At 44.0% G+C, this 20761-nt stretch overlaps 1 protein-coding gene across 2 annotated transcripts; it reads left to right on the top strand.

Moving 5' to 3' along the window:
* The first annotated feature begins 1280 nt into the window (after positions 1–1280).
* LOC147636401 (protein LIKE COV 1-like) lies at positions 1281–19707 on the top strand. 2 transcript variants are annotated; one of them, XM_086801843.1, is made up of 8 exons: positions 1281–1602; positions 17192–17244; positions 17329–17438; positions 17525–17692; positions 18454–18551; positions 18854–18980; positions 19239–19314; positions 19553–19707. In XM_086801843.1, exons 1-7 carry the CDS (start codon positions 1456–1458, stop codon positions 19307–19309), a joined length of 774 nt encoding a protein of 257 aa, XP_086657969.1. In that variant the 5' UTR covers positions 1281–1455; the 3' UTR covers positions 19310–19314; positions 19553–19707. The 2 variants fall into 2 exon arrangements, with proteins under 2 accessions (XP_086657969.1, XP_086657968.1); XM_086801842.1 differs by having other exon boundaries at positions 1282–1602; positions 19239–19707.
* Positions 19708–20761: the final 1054 nt, after the last annotated feature.

The following is a 20761-nucleotide window of genomic DNA, read 5'->3' as shown; positions in this document are numbered from 1 at the left end:
ACACTTAAAGAATTAGTAGAAGGGTACATAAAAACCATATTATATTTAGCAAATAAATTGCAATAAAATCATACTTTTTGTTTTTTAGCATCACTTTTTTAATTTCCATGTGGATTTTAAATGTGCTTAAAAAGAGGGTGCCAGTGTGCAAGTTCTAGAACCTACTAGAGCCATTACCTTGGATATACTTCTTATAGGATACTTGTGTGGCAATGGAAGTGCGGGCAACATCTGTGTTTAAAAAATGAGGGAATCAATATATGTTTTGGACATGCCATGTCATGACTGATAACAAAAACAATTGCAATCTCTTCACTCAAAGCACCCCTCGGGTGGGTCACTCTTATCACGTTCAAACACATGGATGTTGAAGACACTTCCTTTTATAGTTTGGGTGATACATTTATTGGGTTTTGTAGTGCCAACTCTCTTCCCTTTACCATCCCAATTTGGGGGATAGAACATAATGCTTCTTGCAAGCATAAGCAATAAACAAGGTATAACTCTATTTGTCTCATTCATCACTTACACTAGCAGAGGCATCTTGGTCTCAAGTATAGTATCCATCCATATCTCTAATCTGGCCCTACTTGATAGCATGCAATATTTTCCCAAGTGCAAGGCATAAAATAATATGTACAAATTATGGCCCATGGCCAACAAAATAATCACACCACCATAAAAAATACCATCGGACATCCAATAAATGTCCTACGTATATTATCGACCATCATCATAGCACACACGCGCTCAGCATCTCGTATGCCTCTCTTTCACCTACTCACAAAGATAATCACGTCAGTGCCGCACAAAGTTGTGAATCAAATTACACACCAAGATAGTCTCGCACCAAGTTGTAAATATAAATCACACACTAACAATGATTTAAGCCAAAATGAACGATTGTAGTATTTCACATGATATCACCGGTAAACACTTAGTCGATTTCCTACTGTGTATGCCATGCGTTCAAAAATAACAGAATCACCCATGAGCCATACACATGACACAATGACTTCTCGAGCATCCCGAATGGTCATGAAAGGTAACGTGCTAACAATTAGCTTCACGATGTTTATAGATTGCAAGGAGATCAGGTCGAGGTTTGTAAACACCTTTGTGTTTACAAGATCGAGTTCCTTCTACGCACCCAAAAGAGACATTTTAGTGACCACAAATTATGAAGCACATTGCACATTGTAGAGCGGCTGGTGTGAACCCATCCCAAGCACATGTGCCAACGTGACACAAAAGAGACGTTTGAAGTCATCTGCTGTGCCTAATCCGTCTTTCATTTTGTACATAGAAAGTTCCAAACCTTCAATACTCCTCTTTGCTAAAAGGGAGCGGAAACCTTCCGTGGAACCTGTGCAAATATTTGCGGAATTAATTAGACAACGAGGTTGTTGTTGCTTCTTCTTCTTCTTCTTCTTCTTCTTCTTCGTTGCAATAGTCATGGGCGACGACAACAAATCTGTGGCTCCTTCTTCAGCTCCAGCGGGATCCAGGCTTTCAGCAGATCGGCAGCTCCTGATACCAGCCTCCGAAGATCCAGAAGATCCTCTCAAGCCCGGCCCCTCTTCGAACGGCGTTGGCCATGAGGTTGGTCGTGCTTCTTTTTCCCTTCTCTGGATTGTTGAGCTTGAAGGGTGCTTTGGGTGATGCATACAAATCGTGAGTGCTACATACACAGGGGGTGGGTTGTTGAGCAAATCATACACAAGGGCAGTGTGCTGACCTGCATACAAACTTCATGGGGGCGGAAATATGAAGGGTGCAAAAAAAGAAGAAGGAAAAGACTGCTGGTCTTCAGTGCTAGAATAAAACACAAACCATATGCAACCTGGCGGGTATGAAGGTGTAGGGAACAACCAAGCCTCCGAGAGGGGGCGGGGGAATTGATAGGCGGGGACCCCGTTTTAGGGAACAACTAGGGTGAGGCTGTATCAGCCTCCCTATTTCGACTGAGAACAGCCATGGTGAGAGAGGCTGTATCATCCTCCCCTATTTCAATTAATGACAGCCATGGTGAGGTTGTTTCGGGCCATAAAAGGTTCCGCTGTCGTCAGGTGCATAGTAGCTATGAAACGTGTTTCATACCTCTGGCCAGGTAGGAAACGTTTCATACCCGTTTTTTTCCTGCTAGTTTATAGAAAACGTTTTTTTTCCCATGTTATAAGATGAGGCTCTGATAGCCACCCACGTATCATACTACAAACAAAAAAAATGATATCTACAAGCTTCTGTGCATGAAATGCATGTTACATGCGGAAGCTCTGAGATGCTTCTTTCAGCCCTAAACACCATCTAGAACATGCTGATGCAAAAACACAGACAGAAGGGAGAGTAGAGAGAGAGAGAGAGAGAGACAGAGAGAGAGACATGCATACGACTCAACCGCATGGTCAGGTTAGGCTTGGTTAGAATCCGAGATGCTGTGATACCTGGTCGTAACACGCCATATTCGTTTCGTCGTATTCGGCAGCACTTTAGGGTTCCTCGGACATTTCAGCCACTATGGGTTGACATCATGCATGCAGTTGAGCCTTTTACTCCATTGCCTCGGCCATCTGCAGATCAGCCTTGGCTTGATTGGACACTATGTAAATCTGGTGACTTGATATCACTTTCTGCTAACCAGGTCTATCATAAGCTCGTATCAGAGAAAGATTGGGTTTCAGCCAAGGCCAATAAGGTGTGGGGATTGCACAAGTCTAAATCATGGTGGCAGAAAACTCTTATGCGTGGTTGGCAGTCTAAACTCCCTTACCAAGGTAAGGTTTTCATTTGGAGGATGTTGGTGGGAGGGTTAGCTACACGGGATTAGCTCAGCCGTCGTAAAATTACATTGGCTTCTTGCTTCTTCTGCACGACATGCACTGAAACAGTTATGCATCTGTTCATGAGTTGTCCAGTGGCCCGTCAGATTTGGTCTTTTGTCTCTCGCGTTTGGGAGGCAGTAGAGAGGTCTACTATTTCGGCTCATCAGTGGATATTTGGGATTTGTCCTCAAGTCATTACTTCGGACAGTCACCTTGTGATATTCCATTTCCTTAGATGGACAGGACTTTGGCATATTTGGACTACACGGAATGGGTTCATCTTTGATTCCTTGTCTGGAATACATGGGCACATTCTACGTATCCGCGGTTTGCTGCTTTGGTAGTTTTCTTCTCTTCTCTCAGCTCAGCTACTGGATGCAGATGTTATTTCGTTATGGTCTACGGCGGCTCGGCTGGCTCATCTTTGATACTTTCAACTGGGATGCTTATTTGGTTAGGAGGCTTTCTTATTAGTGTACAGGTTTGCATGGTCATAATCCTTTAGATGATCTTTTTGTGGGGGGGTTTTTTGGGCCATAGGTTCTGTGTGAGCCAAGTGGCTGATGTACATTTTTACATATAATATAAAACACCATTTCACGAAGAAAAGGTGAAATTTGACAGGCAAAAACCTCCAGGTTTGCTTCAGCCATTGCCTATTCTCTCGCAACCTTGGGAAAGTATTACTATGGATTTTATTATGGACTTGCCTAGATCCCAGCATGGGAATGATGCTATTTGGACCATTGTGCTTCTGGAGAGCTTTATTTGATAATATGGGCACTAAACTTGAGTTTTCATTAGCTTATCATCCCCAAACAGATGGCCAAAGTGAAGGTGCAAATTCAGCCGTGTTGGATTTGTTGAAGTGTTATGTGGCAGATCAAAAGACTGCATGGGAGAAGTATCTTCCACTTGTTGAGTTTGCCTACAACAATACGATCCATGCCTCCACGGGAAAGGCCCCGTTTGAGATTATTTATGGTAGAGTGGTATTGCCACCCATCCTTCGTACAAAGGATGAGATTTTTGCAGCTGATGAATATGTTCGTGACTTGGATGTAGCCTTTGCTCAAGTGCGGACAGCCATTGCAAGGTCACAAGATAAGCATAAAATGGCTGCTGACAAGCATAGAAGGGACATGCAAGTCAAAGAAGGTGATTGGGTTTTGCTGAAATTTGAGAAGGCCAGGCTTCGGAAGAGGCCAGGACGAGAAGGATCATATCCTAAGCTTTCTCCTCGCTATTATGGACCCTTCAAGGTGATTCAAAAGATCAATGAAGTGTCTTATAGGCTTTGCTTTACCTAGTCATTGGAAGATTCACAACGCATTTCATGTGAGTCTTTTTCGGAAATATGTGGGCCCAGATCCTGACGAGCCTGTCATCACAGAAGATCCGCCAGAGATTGATGAGCTTGAGGAGATCCTCCAGCCAGAACAGATTGTTTTTCACAAGGAGAGAAAGCTACCTGCAGGAAAGCTTTCCAGGAGATACCTTGTGAAGTTCAAGAATTATTTGCCCATTGATGCAAAGTGGGTAAATGAGGATTATTTTATTGATTACCCACAGTTGTTGCAGGCATATCTTGAGGCTTTTCAGGTGAGGACAACTCTTTAGAAGCCCGGGGGAATGTCACCAATTGGCCGACCATTTGGTCCATCTCCAGTTTTGTGACTCGTTCACTTGAGAGGCCAGGCCGGTGTCTCATGTGAAGAGGCAGTATTTTTGCTTAACATGGATGGGAGCCAAACTGGTGCCACCCGTGTATGACCTGGACTGTGTTCTATCCATGGGATTGTCACGCCATGGAAGAGCCAGTATTTGCGCCGTGTTTTACCTATGGGACTGTCACTCCATAGGGAGGCTCGTGCCTGGAACTGTGTTTTACCTATGGAACTGTCACTCCATAGGAAGACCAGGATTTATGTTTTATGTCGTGCCATTTTTGTGCCCGATAGATATTTTGTACTTGTTCCATGAACGGGAGATATGTCCATGATACTATTTACACATGCACTCATGTTTTGCATGTTTGAACTATTTTGGCATGACTTGTATTTTTGTGTTTGCCTGTTTGATGTGCCACTTACTGAGCGGGGACGCTTGCCAGTGAGTCGTGAAGTTTGCTCTGTCTTCTGACGAGTTTTGTTGCATATGAATAGGTGGTAAGTGTATTGCACTTGTTTGGTTTAATAGTTTTATTTCTAACCTTTCATTTTATAAAGTTGTAAGTTCACATTTATTTAAAAGTGGACACCCATATATGGGCCAAGGTGGGGAGCCACACTTAACCCTTTATGTGTGTGGGGGTGGGTGCATGGCCACCTACCCACACCACACCTTGAAGCTGGCCGTCCCCATGCAATCTTGGGGAGCTGGCTAGCTGTGGTCGTGGAACTCTTCTCCAATCTCTACAAAAGAGAGCGACCACCCCACTCGTAAAAAGGACAGAACCTGCGATCGTCTCCTCCTCCTCAGGCTACGCTTCCTCCACCTCTACAGCTGACAGCTGCACAGCAGGCGGTTGTGTTTTCCTCAGCAGGCTGCTCCTCTCCAAAGGCGGCTGCTCCCTCTATTAAAGTAAGTGAATTCAGATTTAAGTAAAGAACTTTGTTGTAAATCTGATAAAGGATTCTCTCTACCGCTAATACCCGTTCGGTGCCGGGTAGTCCAAGCTTTTGGAGAACCACGGTCCAAAGGTGCCGAGATCGGGAGAGCCAGGCGTTAGTACGGGAGCGCCTGTTTGTGCGTGGTCTTGGAAGTGGGGCGCTCTCTGTTGGGGTAAAGGCATTATGCCCACCCTTATAGTGTGTACAAGCCCATAAGTTATAGTACATAGTACACTTAGTACTTTTAATGTACTAAGTGTACTATGTGTACTAGTGCAATATACATGTGTGATAGGGGAGTCACACACTCATATCTTGATGAGTTGACTTATCCCCACAACTCTCTCTCTCTCTCTCCCTTCTTCTTCTCTGTGTTTATGTCTCCCACATGTAACCCTAATTAACTCTCCCATTCAACTGGTATCAGAGCAGCTCGAAGATGGCCGCACCTTGGCAGACTTTTGTGAAGACCACACCCGGGTTTTATGATTTGCAGTAGCTCTGCAACATTTGGAACGTCTGAATGGGAGAGTTAATTAGGGTTACATGTGGGAGACATAAACACAAAGAAGAAGAAGGGAGAGAGAGAGAGAGTTGTGGGGATAAGTCAACTCATCAAGATATGAGTGTGTGACTCCCCTATCACACATGTATATTGCACTAGTACACATAGTGCACTTAGTACATTAAAAGTACTAAGTGTACTATGTACTATAACTTATGGGCTTGTACACACTATAAGGGTGGGCATAATGCCTTTACCCCAACAACCTCCCACTTAAAGGCAAAGTGCCCTTAAGTAAAGGAAAAGAAAAATCAGCATGTACATGATAATATACAAGGCCATATCAAGGCTGAAACTGGCCTCATCCAATGCCCATCAAGTGTCTACAATGAGCAAACCGCTCCGGAGGCAAACTCTTTGTCAACAGATCAGCCGGGTTGTTATCCGTATGAATCTTAACAAGCTGAATTTGCTTGTTCTCTATCACCTCTCTGATGAAGTGATACTTCACATCCACATGCTTCGTCTTTGCATGAAAGACAGGGTTCTTTGCCAACTGTGGGAGACATAAACACAGAGAAGAAGAAGGGAGAGAGAGAGAGAGAGTTGTGGGGATAAGTCAACTCATCAAGATATGAGTGTGTGACTCCCCTATCACACATGTATATTGCACTAGTACACATAGTGCACTTAGTACATTAAAAGTACTAAGTGTACTATGTACTATAACTTATGGGCTTGTACACACTATAAGGGTGGGCATAATGCCTTTACCCCAACACTCTCCGCGGATTCCAGTAAAGGCACAGGACCGTAGAGACTGGACCACTCAAGTGGTCGCTCTCCTTCGAACATCTACTTCGAGCCTCTTGTTTGGTACTGTATTCATCTCAGTTGTACATGGACATCATCTGGTTCATTGAACCCATGGAGCATTGTATTTGTTAAATACTCCCAATAATATATCATATATTGAGGAGGGGGTCGGCCTGTTCCGGCCCCAGTGCTGGTGTCCATCTATCAACATTTCATTTCATTTCAATTTTCAATTGTTATTAAGTTGTCCATTTCAAATTGTGATATTAAGTTGTGCTATTACGCGTGTGGGTGTCCAAGGGAGTCTATTCCCACTTGACGGGATCGGTTTCAGCCAACTTCCAAGACAAGTCACGACTCACAAGCCTCAAGGCTCGCCTTCAAGACCCGTAACCGAGGTACACCGTATGAGTCTCCAGATCTTCTTTAGCCTTTAGGCTTTATGCTTTTTTTGCCTGCATGGCTGTAACCTGCGTCTCCCTCTTTTCTACCTGCACCCATCTTTTTTCTATCTTCGCCCCCCCTTTCCCCTCTCGTGAGACTTCAGCAGTGCTGCTGCCTGCTGGGCTGTTGGCATGTGTAGTGTGCACCACTGCATTGTGTGTGGCATCATGTGTTGGGGTAAAGGCATTATGCCCACCCTTATAGTGTGTACTAGCCCATAAGTTTTATAGTACATAGTACACTTAGTACTTTTAATGTACTAAGTGCACTATGTGTACTAGAGCAAATATACATGTGTGATAGGGTGACAACCATGCATGCCAGATTCTTGGCAGAGGTGATGTGAGGCTTGTGTTTTCAGATGGCTCACAGCTTATGCTCCATGATATCAGGCATGTGCCTGAGATCAAGAAGAACTTGTTTTCTACTGGACAGCTTGATGATGCTGGTTATGTTACCACATTTGGTGGTGGAAAGTGGAAGATTAGTCAGGGCTCACTGGTTGTTGCCAGAGGCTCTAAGGTGGACACTCTTTACTTGATGCATCCAGGTGTTTGTCACCATGCTAATGTAAATGCAACCGAGCTACCGGAAATCTCTATGTGGCATAGCTGGTTGGGACACATGAGTGTCAAAGGAATGGAGCAATTGTCTCGTTTTGGTTACTTGCCTTCTCTAAAGTTCTCAAGTTTTCAGTTTTGTGAGCATTGTATATATGGCAGGCAACTCCAGTGCCCCCACAAGAGAAAGCTCTTGGACAGAAAAATGCTCAGTTAGAGCTTGTGCATACAGATGTATGTGAGATGCCTCAGCTTTCTTTGGGAGGGGCAAAATATTTTGTGTCCTTTATTGATTATGCCACACGCAAGGTGTGAGTTTATCCTCTTCGTTTGAAGAGTGATACGTTCTCAGTGTTTGAGAAGTTTGTTGCTCATGTTGAGAATCAAACTGGCAAAACACTGAAGGCTTTGCGTTCCGACAATGGTGGAGAGTATATGTCCAAACAGTTTCAGGACTTTTGTGATGCTAAAGGCATCAAGAGGGAGCTCTCTACTCCTTATGATCCTCCACAAAACGGGACAGCAGAGAGGATGAACAGGACCATTCAGGAGAAGGTCCGTTCTATGTTGTCACATGCTGCGTTACCTCATGGTTTTTGGGCTGAAGCTGTTATGACAGCCGTTCATCTCATAAACAGGTCACCTAACACGAGGCTTGGTGGGAAAGTGCCAGAGGAAGTATGGACAGGGAAGCCTCCGTCCTACAAGCACTTGAGAGTGTTTGGTTGTGTTGCGTACGTGCACATACGCAGGGAAATACGCACCAAACTTGATCCTAAGTCTCACAAATGCATATTCCTAGGATATGGTGACAGAGGTGAAATGGGGTATAGACTTTGGGATCCAGTGAATAGAAAGATTATACGCAGCAATGATGTCATTTTTGATGAAACATGCATGTATAAGGAGCCTGCAAGGCAACAGGAGCCTGGCAGAGTCATCTTTGATGATGATGGACATCATGGACAACAACCAAGGGCTGTAAATCAGCCATTACAGCAACAAAACCAGCCCTTAAATGGTGCTGAAAATGGTCCAAATGGACAGCCAGAGATGGCAGAATATATCCCTATGGATATCCCACAGTTAGAGGAGATACCGGGCATGATCTTTCAACCTTATGGCATGGAACAGGAGCCACCAATAGGTGATATGCAGGCTGGACAGCAACCTGCAAATGATGGTCATTAGGTACGGAGGTCCACAAGACCCTCCAGACCCCCTAACAGGTTTGTTCCAGGGGTTGACTACTTGATGCTCACTGACTGTGGGGAGCCCTCATGTTATAAGGAGGCTTTACAGAGGGCAGACAAGGCTCTTTGGGAGCGTGCTATGAAGTCAGAGATGGATTCTCTGCACAAAAATGGAACATGGATTTTGGTGCATTTGCCTACAGGCAAGAAGGTTTTGCCATGCAAGTGGGTTTACAGGCTCAAAGTTGCACCTGATGCAAAGCCAAGATACAAAGCCAGGTTAGTGGCTAAGGGCTTCAAGCAGGAATATGGTGTGGACTTTGATGAGATCTTCTCTCCAGTGGTCAAAATGACCACACTTAGAGCTGATTAGCTTTGGTTGCTCATGATGATCTGGATTTGATTCAGATGGATGTGAAGACTGCTTTTCTTCACGGTGATCTCCACGAGGAGATATATATGCAACAGCCAGAGGGTTATGCAGTGAATGGAAAGGAGAGGCTTGTATGCAAGCTGAAAAAGAGTCTTTATGGGCTCAAACAGGCACCAAGGGAATGGTATCATAAATGTGATACATTAATGAAATCCCAGGATTTCAGGAGGAGTGACATAGATCACTGCTTATACAACAAGAAAGCTTTGGATGGCAGTCTATTGATCCTCATCTTATATGTTGATTGCCGGGAAATCTCGTAAAGAGATGGATGCCTTGAAGAAGAGGCTGCATCAGACCTTTGATATGAAGGATTTGGGTACGCGGATACTTCGGGACAGAAATCAGCATGTGTTGTATTTGTCTCAGAAGGAATACATTGGCAAAGTTTTGTAGAGGTTCAATATGGATGGGGGGAAGAGGACTAGTACTCCTTTGCCTCCATATGTGAAACTTAGTGCTATGGACAGCCCACAGTCGGATAGTGACAGGGCTGATATGGCCAAGATTCCGTATGCTTCAGCTTGTGGCAGTCTCATGTATGCCATGGTTGCTACCAGGCCAGACATTGCATTTGCAGTGGGAGTGGTTACTAGATACATGGCCAACCCTGGCAAGAAGCATTGGGAAGCAGTGAAAGGTGTCATGAGATACGTGAAGGGCACACAGGATATGTGCATCTGCTTTGGCAAACAGGATGCATTAGTGCATGGTTACACGGATTCGGATTATGCCGGTCATCCAGACAACCGGAAGTCTACTACCGGTTATGTGTTTACATTCACAGGAGGTGCTGTGTCATGGATATCTAGGATGTAGAAGTGCACTGCCTTATCTACTACAAAGGCCGAGTATATTGCAGCCACCACAGAGGCTTGCAAGGAGGCATTATGGCTATCTCGGTTAGTGGTTGATTTGGGTTATACAGGGGATATTCCATTGTTGCATTGTGACAGTCAGAGTGCCATCCAGTTGGCAAAGAACCCTGTCTTTCATGCAAAGACGAAGCATGTGGATGTGATGTTGACAAAGAGTTTGCCTCCAGAGCGGTTTGCTCATTGCAGACACTTGATGGGCATTGGATGAGGCCAGTTTCAGCCTCGATATGGCCTTGTATATTATCATGTACATGCTGATTTTTTCTTTTCCTTCATTTAAGGGCACTTTGAGCCTTTAAGTGGGAGGTTGTTGGGGTAAAGGCATTATGCCCACCCTTATAGTGTGTACTAGCCCATAAGTTTTATAGTACATAGTACGCTTAGTACTTTTAATGTACTAAGTGCACTATGTGTACTAGAGCAAATATACATGTGTGATAGGGGAGTCACACACTCATACTGTGAGTTGACTTATCCCCACACGTCTCTCTCTCTCTCCCTTCTTCTCTGTGTGTGTCTCCCACATGAAACCCTAACTCTCTCCCTTCATCATGCATGTGCAGTGACAACTTTCATGTTCACAGAATCACAACTTTGAACTTACAAAGTTACAAGTGTGCACTGTGCATTGTGTGCCTTCCCCTTGAGCCCTCTTCAAAGTTCATACTTCAAAGTTCTAGAGTCAAGTTTGTTCAAACGTGAATTTTGTGCCCAATGTCGGTCTCTTCAACCTCTAACGAAGTTCTGTCTAAATCACCCTTTTTACAGATGGGTCGATCCAAGCAGCTGGAGTGACAATATGTGACCCAAGTAAAGGCCCTTGGGAAAGGGCAATTCACCTGTAAATGCAATTATTGCCCTCATCAATGGGATGGAGGCCCGCTACGCATTTCGGCACACATTTTGGGCTTGGTTGGCCATGGTGTGGGGCCTTGCGCAAATCTATCAGAAGAGGTTAAAGATGTTTGTAGGAGGTTGCATGCAGACAGTTGTAGCGGTGTTCATGGCTGAGAGGCTTTGGTGGATGATATGGGTGTGGAGATGTATCTCAGGGTGCAGGGTCCGCATCAATGGGCACACATGGAAGTGCACAAGTCAGCGGTAGTGTAAATGTTGGGTCATCATGTAAGAAGAGAAAGATGTCTAAAGGGAAGGTGGAGTTGGCAAATGCATGGAATGTACAAGTATGAAAGCAAGCAACCATTGCAGTGCACATATTCTTTTATGCGGAGGACATTTCCCATTGGAAAGTAAGGAGTCCTTACTTTTTGGAGATGGTGAAGGCAATTGAACATGCTGGTCCTTCTTATGTGCCTCCATCTTACCATTACTTGCGCACCACTAAGTTAGTGGATGAGGTCAAATGCATTGACCATGAGATCATGGGTGTGCGCGAGAAATGGTAAAAATATGGATGCACCATTGTTTCTGATGGATGGTCAGACACTAGGCGTAGGCCTATCATAAATTATCTTGCATGCTCCATTCATGGCACTGTATTTCATTAGAAGCACCTTGTTTAGCACTTGCCTCGTGGGACGACCCATTTCAAGTGATCACCGGTGCGAGTAACATCGCAATTGGAGGTGTATTGCAACAGAATGGTCATCCATTAGCTTACATGTCTCGTAAGTTACTGCCCGCCGAGAAGAACTACTCAGTCTATGATCGTGAACTCCTAGCAGTTATACAGGCCTTGAAACATTGGAAACATTTTCTGTATGGCCGTGACTTCGAGGTTTGCACTGACCATCAGGCATTGCGTTGGATTCAGACGATGCCAAGTGCACAGTGGAGTGATTGACAACACCGCTGGAGCCAGATATTCCAGCAGTTTGGTGGTATGATTGAGTACCTTCTAGGAACGGCCAATCCAGGTCGATGCTTTGAGCAGGATGGAACAACTGTCTACGATTCAGATCACTAGACTTGACCTTGTTGGTAGAGGACTAGAGGACATGAAGCACACGTACGCGGATTCGGAGGAATTCGGTACACAGTGGGAACAGGCATTGGAAGCCACAAGACCATGCCATTTTCTGATACGCGATGGTTGGCTTTTCTACAAAGGCCGACTGTGTGTCATGAAGTCATTCAGGGTAGCTCTTCTCCATTATACCCATGACGCCATTACAGGTGGTCATAGGGGCATGAATTCGACTTTGGAGAAATTAGAACGGCAATACTATTGACCAGAGATGAGGCGTGATGTGTTTACATATGTACAACGCTGTGACATTTGTCAAAAGGTGAAAGCTCCTCGTGGAAAGAAGATAGGGTTGTTACAGCCCTTGCCAATTCCTGAGGGTTCTTTCCAAGACATTTTCATGGACTTTGTCACGAATCTGCCTCCCAGTCCGAGTAAGCATAATACGCAGTGCTTAACTATTGTTGATAGGTTTAGCAAATTTGTTATGCTTATTCCTTGCACGGTCAATGTGACCGCCGAGGATGTTGCCTAGTTGTTCATTTGGCATTGGTACCCAATTGGCGGGATTTCTAGAACCATAGTGTCAGACCGAGATGCCAAGTTTACCAGTCATTTTTGGAGGGCATTATTTGATAATTTTGGTACTATGTTGAATTTTTTCAGTGCATTCCATCCACAAACAGATGGCCAGATAGAGATATACAACCAGTTGGCCTTTGATGTGCTGAAGTGTCATGTCCACGATCAGTAAGGTAAGTGGGAATCGTATTTGCCTTTAGTTCAAGCTGCTTTGAATGATTCTTTTTCTTCAGCTTGGCAGGACTCCATATGAGGTAGCGTTTGGAAGACCTTTCCAGTCGTCGTTAACCAGGACTTCGTCTTCAGTACCGGAGGCGAACAGAGTGACGGTAAAAGACAGATTGACTAAAGCGCAAGAGGCCTACACTCGACAGGCCAAAAGCAACAGAACAAGCTGCCAGGTACACCGTTCCTCTGGAAGAAAACAACCATATAGGCTGCGACGTGCTGCTCCAAATAATGGTTCCAAACCCAAGTGTAAGAACACTCCCCGAAGTCGAATGTCGTGTATCCAGCCTGGAGAAGGTATGAAAAACCTCATAACCAACCAAGATCAGATCCTGTATATAATCAATCCTGGGAGAAGCAAACTGCTCCTCACTGGAACCCTCAAAAGAAATAGAGTCAATTTGCTCCAACTCTGTACCAAGAGTAGCCAAATGCTGTATAAAAGCATCCTTTGAAAAGGTCGGCATTGCAAGATGTAAAGACTCTGTAGAAAATATGGGGTCCATCTGCTCAAACTCCATAACATGAGTTGCCCAATGCTGTACATAAGTACACGCCACTGAGGTGGGCATCGCAAGATGAAAGGACTCCACATCCCCCTCTGAAAAATGATATCGTCGGACTGGTACAAGCCCAACCTGATTCTGATCCAAATCCAAAGAACTCTGGAAGTACCACTGTGCCCCAGGCCCGATTAGCAACCACAGATCCAAAGCATCCCACTGGGTCCAAAAAGCCATCCTCCAAAACAACAAACCATCAGAACTGGCAGGGAGAGGGGCATCCTCAGAAGCATCACAAAGAGAGGCAGAGGTAGACTCCTCACAATGAGGAAGGGAAGCAGGAATATAAACTGCAGTGGCAACAAAGTCCTCTAAAGCATCACGGATAGCAGAAGACTGTTCCAGAAGTAGAACCAGATCCCAAGAATCAGCAACAGATAAAAGATCCATGTGAAAGGATCATACCGCAAAAAGGGCAAAACACCCTCCTTGTTCTGCAAATACTGCAAAGAACACAAGCTCAGACAAAATAAACTCTGCTCAGGATCTCTAAAAAGATCACTGCTCTCCTCCAAATAACTGTAAACTCCTGTCAAAGAAGAATGTCTCCACAGATACAACACAGCTCCCGAAACTGATCCTCAAGAAGTAGCTGGAGAAAGGCCCCCTCTGAGTGTAGAAAACTCCTGTGGGAAGCAAAACGCAGCCAAAAACACTGCTATCCAGCAAAAATAGCACTCCACCGCCAACAGAAGGCAAGGAACATGTAGAAACCGGGAAACCGTGTAGGCCAAGAACAAAACACAGGTATAGATGCTTCAAAATCAGCAAAACGCTGACTGAAATCAGAAATTCAGAATCCTCCTCAAGTACCAAACTGCCTCCAAAGCCACAATCCAATCAAGAAACCCCCTCTGCAAGTGATCTGTGTCCACTGGAGAAGAAAACGCAGCCAAACAAGGGCTACAAACCTGAAAATTCAGGCCAACCAGGGTCCACACCTCTTATGACACTGAAGAGAAGGTACCTTCGGGTCCAACAGATGAAGCCCAAGTGAAGGTAGAGCTACCAGCAAGATCGGTTCAGAAAAAACGCAGCAACCATGGCTGCAAATCTGAAAACGCAGAGGTATAAGGGGCTGAATATGGAAACACTCTGGAGAAATAGGTACACCCAAGCCTCAGATCAGCAAATCAGCATCAGAAACCTGTAGAAGAAAAAACGCAGCAAATATGTTGCTGCTGGCCTGTACAAAACATGCGACCAGCACTAAGGGGGGGTATGAATGCTGAGAACTGCTGAAAACTGCTGTAGACAGCCACCTGAAGAAAAACGCAGCAACCTATGTGCTGTTGTCCTTGCTGAAAACGCAAAAACGCAGGTCTGTCCAGGGGCAGGAAAAAACGCAGATATGAAGAGGTATAGGAGGGAGCATCCAACGCTGAAAATCACCGGCGCTCTGATACCATGATAGAATGTGCAGCGGAAGAAGGGAAAGTGGAAACACAGGAGGGAGAGAGAGAGAGAGAAAGATGGAGAGGAAACACAGGTGAGAACCTGCTCTCAATATCATCATCAAAAGGAATACATGTCCCGAGCAAGAGGGGAGAACCTCGTAAGTGAGGGACTGCAGCTAGACAAGCTAGGCAAGCAATGCAAGCAGTAAAAATATGAGGGAGGCATGCCGGCTATATATACCTCTACATGAAGGCAGCTGACTAGGGATAAATACCTCCACGACCGGGGAAAATCCCAAGACCATAAAATGGGGAATAAATATGGGTAAAATATGAGTGAGAGGTGACCAGCCCCTCTGACTAACATGGTCAGCCCTAGAGGCTAAAATAGGACACCAAATAGGAAGCCAGCAAGTAGGGGATGATGTCTAACATCTCTCTCTATTTTGTGCACATCTCCTTTCAGTTTGTGCGTTAATTTCCGTCGCGAAAAGAGTGCTGAATTCTGAGTTTTGAAGTTACCGATTCTTCTCCGAAGCTTCCGCATATTACATGTGCCAACCGTTGAATTTGAAAATTGAGCCTGCACACATACTATGTTTATAATGCGGTTATGTGGATTTTCTATCTAGTTTATTATTTGGCATTCTCCATAGTTGATTATTTGTAATTGTTGGCCTATGTGCATTGAGGGGAAGAAACAGTACCTGCAAATCAGAGTGTTGCTTCTGATTGTACCAACTGTTCCGGTTGTGCCAACTGTTGAATTTGAGCCCCCACACAAACACTGTTTACGTTGAGGTTATGTGGATTTTCTATCTTGGTTATTCTTTGGCATTCTCCATCGTTGATTATTTGTAACTGTTGGCCTATGTGCATTGAGGGGAAGAATCAATAACCACGCAGGATATTCGCTAGGTTTTATGGGACCAGGTTTTATGGAATTATTGTATATGATTGTGATGATATGGTAATTGTACATTGATAATCCGACTTTGCCGGAATGTGGGAAAACCCTCAAAGCTTGTACTGGAATATGGATACCTTTCCAACCGTGTGTGTGTGTGTGTGTGGGGGGGGCGGGGGGAGGGGGGGAGGGGGCGCTTTTCCAACCCTAGTGTGGTGTCCATTGTGCAAGTTTACATTTTCAGGTTTTCATGTGGATGTGGATGTGGTTTAAAGTGGTCATGTTTAATTCACATTGATGGTATTAAAGTGTGTTTCCGCAAGCAATGGGTTAGGCGGCTGTCTGGCTCTACCGCCTTTTTGCTTGCCTTCGCCTTTCTCGAAGTGGGTCCGTTCCTCCTGGCTTTCCTTCTGATCTACTATGGCAATGTGCGTGGCTTGGCTTTGCTCTTGAAATTATTTGCCGGTTTGTTGGGCGGCCGAGCTCGTTTCGTGCGTCCGTAAGAGTTGGATCGAGGCGAGGACTGAATCTATCCCCTCTGTGGCCCCCCCACGTCCCTCCGTTCGGATGTATTCGGGGCCGATTGGGAATCCGATGCTATGGCCTCCTATCGGGGAATTGGTGTGTCCATGGTTGGATGGGAATGGGCCCCTAGGGCCTGTTTCATGGAAAAGCAACGCGCCATTTGGTGGAGAGTTTGCCTTACTTGCCATAGAAGTAGCTTTGGGGTGAGCCAGCCACTTTGCTGGGTTTCCCCACTTCCAAGAACAACGTACCTCATCGGGCAATCTCGAAAAGTTCCCCCGTAAGGCAGTTTCATGCTATGTGTGTCAAAGGCCCTAGTCCTTTGGCTGAGTTCCCCGTAAGGCAGTTTCATGCTATGTGTACCAACCGATCCCTTGGCATGCATAAACACATCCACATATATTAGGCTTCCTTAAGTCCTTCTAAAACTATATGAGAGAGAGAGAGAGAGAGAGAGAGAGAGAGAGAGAGAATATAAACTTCTACAAAAGACCCATAGGGTCTATGAGACCAAAAAGACATCACATGTAATCAATCAATGTGTAAACAGTCTGGATGCCAAGACAACAAGGGCCTATGTAGTACGTAGTAAGCATGAAACAGGAATCTCTCGTGTGTCCATGGATCAATTTTTTCTTAATGTAGACATTTAATAGTTTTCTTCAATTTGGCTTGCCAGACAGTCTCAAGAGCTGATTTTTAAACCTGCCTTCATGTAAATGTCATATTATTTGGGTTATGTTTTCAAAAGCTCCTTTTTAGTTAAGCAATATGCTTCAATTTTCACTTGGTCTTACAGGCATTCCATTCCATGCTGCGGAGTTGGGTCTCCAAAAAGTTCATGAGTGGATGGTAATATTTGTTTTTTGCTTTTGTATGTCAATTTAGTGTACATCCCTCATGGAAGAGAGGAATGAATGCTTATGTTATGCGCAGTGTTATTTTACTTCCCATTGCAATCACTTTTTACATCACATGGTGGTTCATCCAATTTGTTGATGGCTTCTTCTCACCGATTTATGCTCACTTGGGTATCAATGTTTTCGGTAAGACTTTGAATATTTGAAATGGATATTGAGAGGTGAATGGGAAGGGTCCACGTAAAAACCTTTTGTGGCCTATGAGAATGCAGGACTAGGCTTTGTCACGTCCATCCTTTTCATTTTCTCGGTGGGTGTTTTTGTCTCCTCATGGGTTGGAGCTTCGATCCTTCTAGTCGGGGAGTGGTTCATCAAGCGGATGCCATTAGTCAGGCATATATACTCAGCATCTAAGCAGATTAGTGTGGCAATCTCACCAGGTAAGATATCTTTTTTACCTTTCTCGTGTAAGATGCAAAGATTGGATTGTTAAGATACACAATTTTGTATATAGTCTGTGAGATGTAAGGCTCAGCTCATGTATGACCTCCCTTGACCGTCGAGTTTCTTGCCACCTAGTTATGTGCAAGTTCGTAAGTCTAAAAAAATCATTTAATGTAGTTCACAAATGCTTTGTACTACATGCATTGTGTAAGGCATTTTTATAATTCAATGCTCTACTGGGTTTAATCAAGACTAGTCAAAATGTGCTGTTTTTGGGGTGCTAATGCTGTTCTCATGTATGCCAAGACGCCTTCCCACATTCAGTGGCGTTCCCAACTGCCAGCCAATGGATCCTAATTATGTTGCCATTCATTTTTTGACATGCAAGTTGGGATTTTGTGTCCTCAAATTAAAGAAAATATAAAAAAATCACGGCCCTACTCAATTCTTGGGATGCATTTGACACTAGCTTTTGTATTTTTTCTACCCACGCCTATGTAACTATCTTATGCAGTTCTTCTTGAAAATGTATTGAAAAATACATTTTATCCTTGCAAAGGAAAGATGAGCAGGATGACATGGCATTGGGATCTGTTTGTGTTTTCTTTTTTTGCTAATTTTAAAACTTTGTGGAGATTGCCGTTTTCTTTATGAGGGGATGTTTGGACAACTATGGTTTAACACCTATCTATACTGATCTTTAAAGTATGTTAATCCTTTTGCTGATAGAAGGTGTGTGTTGCCTCATGGTCTGCAGATCAGAACTCTCAAGCCTTCAAAGAAGTTGCAATAATCAGACATCCACGTGTCGGGGAGTATGCCTTTGGTTTTATCACTTCCTCTCTTGTTCTTCAGGTTAACAATTCCGAAACAAGTTCAAGCTCCTGCATTTGTTCCTTTATTGGCTTTAAAAAAAAATAATGTTTTTACGCTTTTATTAAATATTAGACTATAGGTGTCAGTGTCCAAACGCATGCCTCCCCCCTGGGCAGTGTGGTTTGATAGCCATTAGCCACTTGGGCAAGGGCCTGCTGGCAAGTCTCTTTTTTATTCGACTATGGTGTGATGTTTGCCTTTGAAAGGCAAACAAATTAGAAGGGCTATGTGGTGGTAGGTTACTTGTGCTTAGGTTGTCCTTGTTCTATTTTCTGATGCAGCACGACACAGGAGAAGAAGAGCTCTGCAGTGTCTATGTTCCAACTAATCATCTATATATTGGCGACATTGTTTTGCTGAACTCCAAAGACATTATCCGACCGAATCTTTCTGTCCGTGAAGGGATAGGTACTTGTTTTCTTCTTGTTTTTTTACTTTTTGTGCAAAGTAAAGCACTTTAAGGCATGTTTGTCAATGAGGGTCTTTGTGGGCATGCCCCGGCCCATCGGATGGGCAAGGCTAGGAGGAGGGGGGGGGGATCCCCTTCCCATGAGGACGGGCAGTTGAGACCTGGGACTTTCAAGAGCTGGGGAGTTATGTCTGTAAAGCTCGTAAGTATAGTTTTCAAAGTCCATGCTTACAATATTTTGATGCCTTTTCATGCAGAAATAGTCTTGTCAGGGGGCATGACAATGCCGCAGCACATTTATCCACTAGAGACACGGGCTTTGCCATGAAACAGGTGTTATGAACTTGCTCCATAGAAACTCGCCCTTCCACAGGCCTTGTACATGTACTCTCTCACTGTAACAGCATCGAGTTGTTTCTGTTGAATTAAGTATGAATGCAGCTGCACTGATGTCAGGATTGTCTGCCTTAGCTGTAGCTTTTTTGTTTGAGGATAGATGGTACTCAGATTATAATGCCTGTCCTCTACACTAACTGTAGCTTGCACTCCCATTCTGCGTGGGGCTGTGCAGGTGTTTCTATGCCTTTGTTTTGATCCTTCGTGGGAGGCCCAACCCACGAGTAGCCATTCCATCTTATTTTTTTCCACATGTATGATTGGGCAGTGCTTCTGCACATAATTTACCAGTATGTGACATCCAATAATAAGGAGATTGATTTTGGATAACTGTTTTAGTTTGTGGAGGTCTTGGATCTATGCAGGAGGTCTATAGATGCTTTGCTTGCCTGTGTTTCTGAGTTGAGAGTTTTACGAACAGCCTAATCAAATTATGGCATCCCCAACCAAGTGTGTTGTAATTGTCAAATGTTAAGTTTGATCCTGAAACTTGGTGAAGTCTCACACAACTTACTGAGGTGTTATACCCATGTAATTTGATTGTCAAATGGTAAGTTTGATGGTGAAGCTCAGTAAAGTCTCACACACAACCTGCCCCTGGAATGAAGATACTACACAAAAGCACCTCTCAAGGCTCTAAGTCATGTCAGGAAGTAGAGTCTCGCTTTCGAAAGGGTTGGATGAAGCTTTTGGAATCAGTACCAAGAATCAATCCAAGTAACATGACACTAGTCTCAGGAGTTTTTACATGGATTGCTTTGTTTCTAGCATACTTATGTCAGTGCTTGTGAATTTGGTTTTTTATTCAATGAGGGTTGAATTGATGGCAGCATAGAGGTGTTTTTGAAATCAAACAATAGAACATAATCTATTATTCCTTTTATGGGACTAGTTATTGACCTTACATGAAACTCGGGGTTGAATCGATGGCAGCGTAGAGGTGTTTTTGAAATCAAACAATAGAACAAAATCTATTATTCCTTTTATGGGACTAGTTATTGACCTTAGATGAAACTCGGGGTTGAATCGATGGAAGCGTAGAGGTGTTTTTGAAATCAAACAATAGAACATAATGTATTATTCCTTTTATGGGACTAGTTATTGACCTTAGATGAAACTCTTGTGAATTACAAAGAGAGATTCTTATCTCTAGAACTTGTGAAAGGCTAACACACCGTGCTTCTAGGCCCAACTCGTGATGAGTTTTACCCATATTTGGAATCAGAGAGTAATGTTCTTCTCGATAAATGGATTGCATATAGTTTTTCAGCTTTACATGGCAATGATTGCCGTTGCAAATGAAGACCCTTAGCCCTACATGTGTCTAGAAACTTGATAAAGATAAAGTGTTTTAGTGATTAAATTCGTGCGCACACATTGAATT

Source organism: Cibotium barometz, chromosome 8 (genome assembly GCF_041138505.1).
Source record: "Cibotium barometz isolate CiBa-2024 chromosome 8, ASM4113850v1, whole genome shotgun sequence".
NCBI classification, from domain to species: Eukaryota; Viridiplantae; Streptophyta; class Polypodiopsida; order Cyatheales; family Cibotiaceae; genus Cibotium; species Cibotium barometz.
Note: the sequence above shows the minus strand (reverse complement) of the source record. Positions and strands in the feature narration are given on the sequence as shown.